The sequence below is a fragment of the Rhinoderma darwinii genome, chromosome 6, assembly GCF_050947455.1.
Source record: "Rhinoderma darwinii isolate aRhiDar2 chromosome 6, aRhiDar2.hap1, whole genome shotgun sequence".
In the NCBI taxonomy this organism is placed as follows: domain Eukaryota; kingdom Metazoa; phylum Chordata; class Amphibia; order Anura; family Rhinodermatidae; genus Rhinoderma; species Rhinoderma darwinii.
In genome coordinates this window covers 123556831-123565991 of record NC_134692.1, presented here as the reverse complement: position 1 = coordinate 123565991, position 9161 = coordinate 123556831, and the positions used below count along the sequence as shown (strand labels likewise).

Below are 9161 nucleotides of genomic sequence, written 5' to 3'. Positions count from 1 at the left end.
CTCTTTACATTTTTAATAGCCATAAAAAAAGATATAAAAATGAATAGATTACAAAAAAAAACAAAAAAAACAAAGAGAAATGATAAGAATAAGTGGGATAATGTACATAAAAGGCCATAGAGCAGTGTTGTCCTGAGGCTTCAGTCAGAAAGTTCAGTCTTCTGGGGCAGAAAGTAACTTCACTGCACCAGTCTGGATATATCCTGCGCCTTGTGAAAGAGAATTACTTAGTCCATGTAACACAAGATTTGCAAGTGGAGGCTGAAGACAGCACATTCATTTGCATGGCATCTATTCCCCTGTCAGAAACGTATTAACCCTTCATTGGGTGCAAGTTGTTAAACGAAATAATGCAGACTATAAATGACCGGCTCAAACTACGAAAATAAAATAAGTACGTTAATTAAAGAGAATCTGTCACCTACTTCTTGCTGCCCTCTCTGATTTCAACCTTGTGTCATGTATGTGAAAATATGATGTCGTCTGGCCAAACCTTTAGTTTATTAGTTGCAGCGGGATGTGAGTGCTGTGATCTTGGAGTCCGATGTATTCAGAAACTGCGGGCTCCCTCTGCACTCCCGCCGTTGATTGACAGGTTTCTCTTCATGTCATTTCACATAAGTTCTGTAAAACTTGTCCTGAAGTTGTACAAATTTTGTGTACGGACAAAATAGTAAAAAGATCCCCAAAAATAAGCATTTTTTTGCATTTTATTATATTCATATTTACAGGTAGTGGTGAGAGGTGGGAAATGTGGATGTTTATGTTTGTACTTATATCACCCAATTTTATATAGTATGATGTTTTAGCACAGTTTCTTCCATGTTGTCATGTTATGCTCCAGTCCATAACGTGTTAAATATCACACGTCTTTAGGAAGCGTTACTTTACAAAGTATATTTTTTTCCTGTTTCCTGCATAAAGAAACATTACCTCCCCAATAGTTTATATTTAATGCATCTAACTACTTATCTTGTTGCATTTGCTAATATCATATGTATACTCTTGAGATAAAAATAGTGCTAGATGATTAGTTAGGCAAGTTCACTTGACACCATTCCCTATCTGTGACGCTGGGAACCAAGATCTGTATATGGTATGCAACATAAAGTATATATAAATGGGGCTAGCCCTGTGGGGACACTCAGCAAGCGCTCCACTGCCAAGCCGATAGCCTCCCTGCCCAGTCCAAAACACTACAAGGTAAGCTGTTCACATTAAGACACATGGGACTTAGGAGATCAAGAAAGGGTCTACAGCAGCAGAAGAGGACGGGGACTGAAGGGTCTACAGCAGCAGACTGGGACTGAAGGATACAAGAGACAAGGCTCAAGGAATATAGCAAATAAGAAGAAAATGATACAGAAAAAAAAACCTTAAACTTTTGCGGATTGAAGAGTGAAGTGAATTCGATGAAATGCACAATATTAAAATTTATTGTATTATTTATTTAAATTTGTTGCTTAATACATTTGAATTCTAATTTTTTATTTATTAGTTTATATGGTTTGAAATAATTGATCTAGTCAACTCATTCACTCTTCAATTGGCAGAAATCTTAAGTGCTCAGTAAAGCGGAATATTCAGAATTTTAGAGCTTTCTTAATTGCAAACTTTTAATTCACGTTTCATTTTAAATCAATTGATTTTTATTTTTATACTTGCAGCACAATCATGTCTATCACTGACATCCTCTCCGCCAAGGACATTGACGCTGCCCTGGCCAGCGTAGCGGGTAAGTGATCTTTTTTTTCTTTCTAAGAGGAGGCAAGAAGTAAAGACATAAAATTATTTATTAATAGCATGGAAATAATTAATTTATAAAGATGGATAGATGGACAGAAACATACATAGATAGATAAGACAGATAGATTGACATAGATATTACATAGATAGATACATAATTATTATGAGATAGATAGATGATAGATGATAGATAGATAGATAGATAGATAGATAGATAGATAGATAGATAGATAGATAGATAGATAGATAGATAGATAGATAGATAGATAGATAGATAGATAGATAGATAGATAGATAGATATAGATACAGGGGTGTAACGATAGTGGGCGCAGAGGTTTCAGTTGCACATTGGTCCTGGAGCCGGAGGGGGCTCCCAATGTTCCTCTACCCCATATTAGGAGACGAGTACTATAATTGATGTCTGATAGTTTTGGAGCCCTTTTGCACATTTTGCACTGGGGCCCAGAAGCGTCAACTTACATCTCTAAACACAAAGAGGGAGATAAATAGATAGATAGATAGATAGATAGATAGATAGATAGATAGATAGATAGATAGATAGATAGATAGATAGATAGATAGATAGATAGATAGATAGATAGATAGATAGATCTACCACTAGGTTTCCAAGATTGCAAGTTTTTTTTACAAAAAAAAATAATCATAAAGTTGATTTGCATTAACCTATCATAAGTACATAGACCAGGAATTAAAATGGCTTGACTTAGCAATAAAAATATGAATATGTTTAAAAAAAAATTAAATATATATATATATATATATATATATATATATATATATATATATATATATATACATATATATATATAGTGTAAATAGCTGCAAAATATATCAGTATTATAAAATAAAGGATTAATAGTATCATATTTTTTTCCATTGCATTAATAGCAAAGTACTAGATAAATGTTTAAATTACTGTTTTAGAAAATGCAGAACATTTAAAAAAATACTTATATATAATTGTTGTATGAGACTTTTTGGTTTTCTTGATAAAACAGCACCCCTCTTGTCCATAGGTAGTATCTGGTATTGCAGCTCAGCTTCATTCTCTTGAAAGGAGACAAGTTGCAATACCAGCCATAGCCCATATACAGGAGTGGCGCTGCTTCTTAAATAAAAGCAGACCTTTTGTTTCAATCTCACACAACCCCTATAAAGTTTTTATTTTCTTCTTCTATACCTTAGATCACTTGTGAAAATGCATTTAACAAAAACAAGCTATTTTTTAATTATTTTTTCTACAGCTGCCAACTCATTTCAGTACAAAGGTTTCTTTCAGAAGGTTGGTCTGAGCAGCAAGTCTGCCGATCAGGTCAAGAAGGTCTTTGAAATCCTTGACAGAGATCAGAGTGGATTCATTGAGGAAGATGAACTTTCGTAAGGATACAATTAAAATAATTTATCTTAAAATATAAGAAGTAGATTATTTTATTGTACTATGGATATATCAAATTTGTTTGGAATATTTAAACCGAGCACCATATAATCCAGAACCATAGCTGGGGGGGAAAGGGGTGTCTGGCAAGGGCAGGCGCCAAATGGGCGCCAACAAGCCACTCTACATTGGCCAGGGTATTTAGATATAGGGCTATGGCAACAAACGTAATCTTTGTGCTGGGTGATGGAAAGCCTAGCTGCAACTCTACAGCTGCATGATCTGAGGCTGTAGTAATAGCAAATGTGAAGATATTAGACCCTGAGAAACCTGACGCTCACCGCAATGTTCCTTCTATTATCAGACTCTTCCTGCAGAACTTCAAGGACGGTGCCAGAGCTCTGAATGATGCTGAGACCAAGGCTTTCCTGAAGGCTGGTGACTCTGATGGTGACGGCAAGATTGGAGTAGATGGTAAGGAGTTTACGAAATCTTATATATATTTTGGTTAAAACCTAATGAAGTGATTGAGTCTTGCCACTTGACTCTGCTGCATACAGTATAAATGATGGGTAAACTTCACTTCTTTATAATTTAGAAAATGTAGAAATGGTTAAATATTGTGCGCCACAAGAAAAAATGTAAATTACATTTTGAACTAATTAGGCAAATTTTAATTTAAAAAAATTTAATTAAAAAAATATTCACAATTCTCTTTCTATCATATTTTAGAATTCCAGGCTCTGGTGAAGGCATAAACAGCCCAAGACCAAAAAAAACAAAAAACGACAACAAGGACTGATCTCTCAATTTACACCCAACAGGCACCTCATTCATGGCTGGCACTTATTTGTGCATTTTTATACTGTCTCACGGCATTGGTAAAATGCCTGTATTTTAACTCTTTTTGGGACTATTGAACTATCTAACAATGTACAGGTATTCTGCTCATTCGATGTTATGTCTTAAGTATTTTTGAATGGCGCTTACTGATTTCGACCAATCACAATGTTCAAGTTGTGGCTGGAAGAACGAAAAATAAAAATGAAAAATATTTAAATAAAATAAAACAACTTTGGTCTATTGGTTTATTTCTCTCTTTATCGGGAATGGAAGAAAGACATTTATTTAGAAATATTTTAAGCATATATAATAAATATAAATGAAAAAAGATATAGATAGATAGATAGATAGATAGATAGATAGATAGATAGATAGATAGATAGATAGATAGATAGATAGATAGATAGATAGATAGATAGATAGATAGATAGATAGATAGATAGATAGATAGATAGATATGAGATAGATAGATATGAGATAGATAGATAGATAGATAGATAGATAGATAGATAGATAGATAGATAGATAGATAGATAGATAGATAGATAGATAGATAGATAGATACAGGGGTGTAGCTGAAGGGGCTTGTCTCTACTAGTGTGGGTGGGGGGTACTTCGTAGGCCAAAACATTTAGAATCATGGCTAGAGCTCGGAATCTTTGCCATGGTTGAAGGAAAGCCTTGCTATGACGATGTATAGGAAGATGGATGATAGAGATAGATAGATAGATAGATAGATAGATAGATAGATAGATAGATAGATAGATAGATAGATAGATAGATAGATAGATAGATAGATAGATAGATAGATAGATAGATAGATAGATAGATAGATAGATAGATGATAGATAGATAGATAGATAGATATGAGAGATAGATATGAGATGATGATAGATAAGATAGATAGATAGATAGATAGATAGATAGATAGATAGATAGATAGATAGATAGATAGATAGATAGATAGATAGATAGATAGATAGATAGATGATAGATAGATAGATAGATAGATAGATAGATAGATAGATAGATAGATAGATAGATAGATAGATAGATAGATAGATAGATAGGAGAGATAGATATGAGATGATGATAGATAGATAGATAGATAGATAGATAGATAGATAGATAGATAGATAGATAGATAGATAGATAGATAGATAGATAGATAGATAGATAGATAGATAGATAGATAGATAGATATGAGAGATAGATATGAGATGATGATAGATAGATAGATAGATAGATAGATAGATAGATAGATAGATAGATAGATAGATAGATAGATAGATAGATAGATAGATAGTTGTATATATAAGGGAAATACTGGCTCTACTTGAGTGATTTCTTTCTAAATAGAAGTGATCTCATTTCTTAGACTGCCTGCTGCAGCTACTACAAGATATTACATTACATGAATGTGGACTTAATTGCCAACAGCAATCTTAACATTTTGTCCAGCTCTCTTTAAAATTAACATCCTGTCCTGAAGAAGTAATCTACAATCATTTCTGTATCTGTACCGGGTATTTCTGGTATGGTGGAGATGATCTTTGCATTTTACAAGAGACATAATCATTTTCTATGTCCGTCTTGTAAACACAGAAAGATAGTTATTAAAAGGGGAAGTCCGGTTTATAGTAAAGTTTAATACAAGTCGTTGTGGTAGACTTTTCTTACAGACATAGTCAAATGACTTCTTTCTTATAAGGATCCAGTTCTAAAGCAACTTCAATCTGCAAAATCTTTCCCTGCCCACCAGCCTGAGACTCCGATCACGTCTTAAGTTGCAGGTTGTATTTCACGGACAGTCCCGGCGTGCTGTGCAGTTCTTTGGGACATGGACTCTGATTGCAATGCCAGAAATCTGGATGAAACATTATGCTGTACAGGGCGGACATAGCAGAGGGTTATCATGGAGAGATGTCGGGTCATAGCTCTAATTTATACTTCAGTAAAAGCAGGAAAGTAACTGGGATTCAATAAGGTTCGGATTAGGGGGCTTCTTGTCTCTTGTCCCTGTTGGGTACACAAGGTGGACATAAGTTTATACACAGTAAGTAGGAGAAGATATCGGCTGGGCTTTAAAGAGGACGTGGCAGCTCTCCTGTACTTGTATTCCCCATGCAATGACAATGCTGGAGGGTCTTATCTTTGAACTCTGCCATTCCTCTGTCATTCTTCCTGGTAATGTATAAATAAATGTATAACTGGGCCCTGCATTTGTCAATGGGGTGTGACTTTACAAAATCTGATGCTTTCGTCACTGATTGGACAGTGGAAGAAAGTTTGGGGACACACCTCATTGACAAGGGGAGTGGTAACACCTTGTTGTCAATTTATTCATACATTTCCAAGAGGAATAACAAAGGAACAGCACGCAGAGTTCAAAGAAAAGATGCTCTAGATTTGTTATTTTAATGGGAAGTATTTACAAAAACATACATGTCAGGAGAGCTGACAGATTATTTTTAAAAGCCTGGACCCAATGCACTCCCTCAGAAATCCCAGTGGCCACCCCCCCCCCCCCCAGAGACAACTATTCAGAAAACATTAACCACACTGCCCCACATAATATATGAACCCCTTTCTTCCCACAAAACCCTTGGCCCAAAGGTAATAATAACTCTAATAACTCGGGGGAGGGGACAAGTCGGCATGTGTGTGTAAGTATTGGATCATGTGTGTAAGTATTGGATCATGTGTGTAAGTATTGGATCATGTGTGTGTAAGTATTGGATCATGTGTGTGTAAGTATTGGATCATGTGTGTGTAAGTATTGGATCATGTGTGTAAGTATTGGATCATGTGTGTGTAAGTATTGGATCATGTGTGTAAGTATTGGATCATGTGTGTGTAAGTATTGGATCATGTGTGTGTAAGTATTGGATCATGTGTGTAAGTATTGGATCATGTGTGTGTAAGTATTGGATCATGTGTGTAAGTATTGGATCATGTGTGTGTAAGTATTGGATCATGTGTGTAAGTATTGGATCATGTGTGTAAGTATTGGATCATGTGTGTAAGTATTGGATCATGTGTGTAAGTATTGGATCATGTGTGTGTAAGTATTGGATCATGTGTGTAAGTATTGGATCATGTGTGTGTAAGTATTGGATCATGTGTGTAAGTATTGGATCATGTGTGTGTAAGTATTGGATCATGTGTGTGTAAGTATTGGATCATGTGTGTAAGTATTGGATCATGTGTGTAAGTATTGGATCATGTGTGTGTAAGTATTGGATCATGTGTGTGTAAGTATTGGATCATGTGTGTGTAAGTATTGGATCATGTGTGTAAGTATTGGATCATGTGTGTGTAAGTATTGGATCATGTGTGTAAGTATTGGATCATGTGTGTGTAAGTATTGGATCATGTGTGTGTAAGTATTGGATCATGTGTGTAAGTATTGGATCATGTGTGTGTAAGTATTGGATCATGTGTGTAAGTATTGGATCATGTGTGTGTAAGTATTGGATCATGTGTGTGTAAGTATTGGATCATGTGTGTAAGTATTGGATCATGTGTGTAAGTATTGGATCATGTGTGTAAGTATTGGATCATGTGTGTAAGTATTGGATCATGTGTGTGTAAGTATTGGATCATGTGTGTAAGTATTGGATCATGTGTGTGTAAGTATTGGATCATGTGTGTAAGTATTGGATCATGTGTGTGTAAGTATTGGATCATGTGTGTGTAAGTATTGGATCATGTGTGTAAGTATTGGATCATGTGTGTAAGTATTGGATCATGTGTGTGTAAGTATTGGATCATGTGTGTGTAAGTATTGGATCATGTGTGTGTAAGTATTGGATCATGTGTGTAAGTATTGGATCATGTGTGTGTAAGTATTGGATCATGTGTGTAAGTATTGGATCATGTGTGTAAGTATTGGATCATGTGTGTGTAAGTATTGGATCATGTGTGTATGCTATTAGTAGATTTGGATAGTTAACAATTATATGTGGTATTAAGAGGTTGGTTATTGATTATTATGTGTATTGTGTATCTTGTGATCTTGTATTATGTTAGGTATATGGTTTATAGTAGATGCATTCGTTGTTCATTTATAATGAGTATAGTTGATATTTTCACGGACCACAAATTGGCTAAACTACAGAAGTGGTTGGGTAAATAAAACTAAGAAGAGAGCCAGAAAAATTGATTTAAAGGGGGCATCCAATCCCCACAATAAAAACCTTTATACACATTTATTCTACTTTGTGTGCACATGGCTTGATATATATTTTTGCTCTTTTTTTATATTCACGCTTTGTTTTGACAAAAATATATGTGTGTATATATATCAGAGAAACCTCCCCAGAATACCACCTGTTTGAAAAGACCCGCCCCATCCAGACCGAATTTTTTGGGACCACTTCTCCCCACCATTTTAGTCTATTAAAGCTGCCGCTCTATATGGCCCTGTTCACACTGAGTTTCGATCTGCCTGCACGCCGTTTGCCACGTTTTTCGCCGTGTTTTTTTAAAGGTGATTTTAAATTACGTATTATTACAATCGGCCTCGGCGATACAAAATTGACCTTTTCTACTATTGTAACATGATTTCATGCGTACACATTTCGGTAGTCGCTTGTGAATTTCAGAGAGCGCTAATTCGGAGAGTGATTTTCATTTTTGTACATTTCTATTGTCTTATCACAAAATGCATTTGACCGAAACGGAAAGGATCACTTTATTGATGATGAGAGGGTATGGCAAAGAAAAAAAAATATCCTATCGAGAAGTAGCGGATTTATTCAATGCCACTTATCATATCCGTGATCCAATTTCATTGTCAACTGTTAAAAGAACTGTTCATCGTTTCCAAATAACCGGTTCAATTAAAGACGCACCAAGATCCGGAAGACGCAAACATGTGAGTAATGATGAAAAAGCTTTAGATGTTCTGCTCACTGTACATGATGATCCTCATACATCTGTCTCGAGTGGAGCACAACAAGCGACTACCGAAATGTGTACACATGAAATCATGTTACAATCGTAGACACGGTCCATTTTGTATCGCCGAGGCCGATTGTAATTATACGTAATTTAAAGTCACATTAAATTAATTATAAGGAAACAAAGATTGTTGTTTTATGTTTATTTCGTCTAAATAAAAGTTGTCATTGGGCAATTATTGGGCAATGTGCAGCGCATATGTTAATCCAG

General features: G+C 35.2%; 1 protein-coding gene across 1 annotated transcript; it reads left to right on the top strand.

Moving 5' to 3' along the window:
- The first annotated feature begins 1149 nt into the window (after positions 1-1149).
- On the top strand, positions 1150-4138 carry LOC142656453 (parvalbumin beta-like). The gene is made up of 5 exons (XM_075831386.1): positions 1150-1203; positions 1668-1735; positions 3013-3145; positions 3508-3617; positions 3876-4138. Exons 2-5 carry the CDS (start codon positions 1675-1677, stop codon positions 3899-3901), a joined length of 330 nt encoding a protein of 109 aa, XP_075687501.1. The 5' UTR covers positions 1150-1203; positions 1668-1674; the 3' UTR covers positions 3902-4138.
- Positions 4139-9161: the final 5023 nt, after the last annotated feature.

Coding starts and splice junctions, on each gene's coding strand:
- LOC142656453 (XM_075831386.1), top strand. CDS start 1,675: ATGTCTATCACTGACATCCTCTCCGCCAAGGACATTGACGCTGCCCTG. Junction 1,736..3,012: donor TGCCCTGGCCAGCGTAGCGG/GTAAGTGATCTT, acceptor TTTTTTCTACAG/CTGCCAACTCATTTCAGTAC. Junction 3,146..3,507: donor ATTGAGGAAGATGAACTTTC/GTAAGGATACAA, acceptor TTCTATTATCAG/ACTCTTCCTGCAGAACTTCA.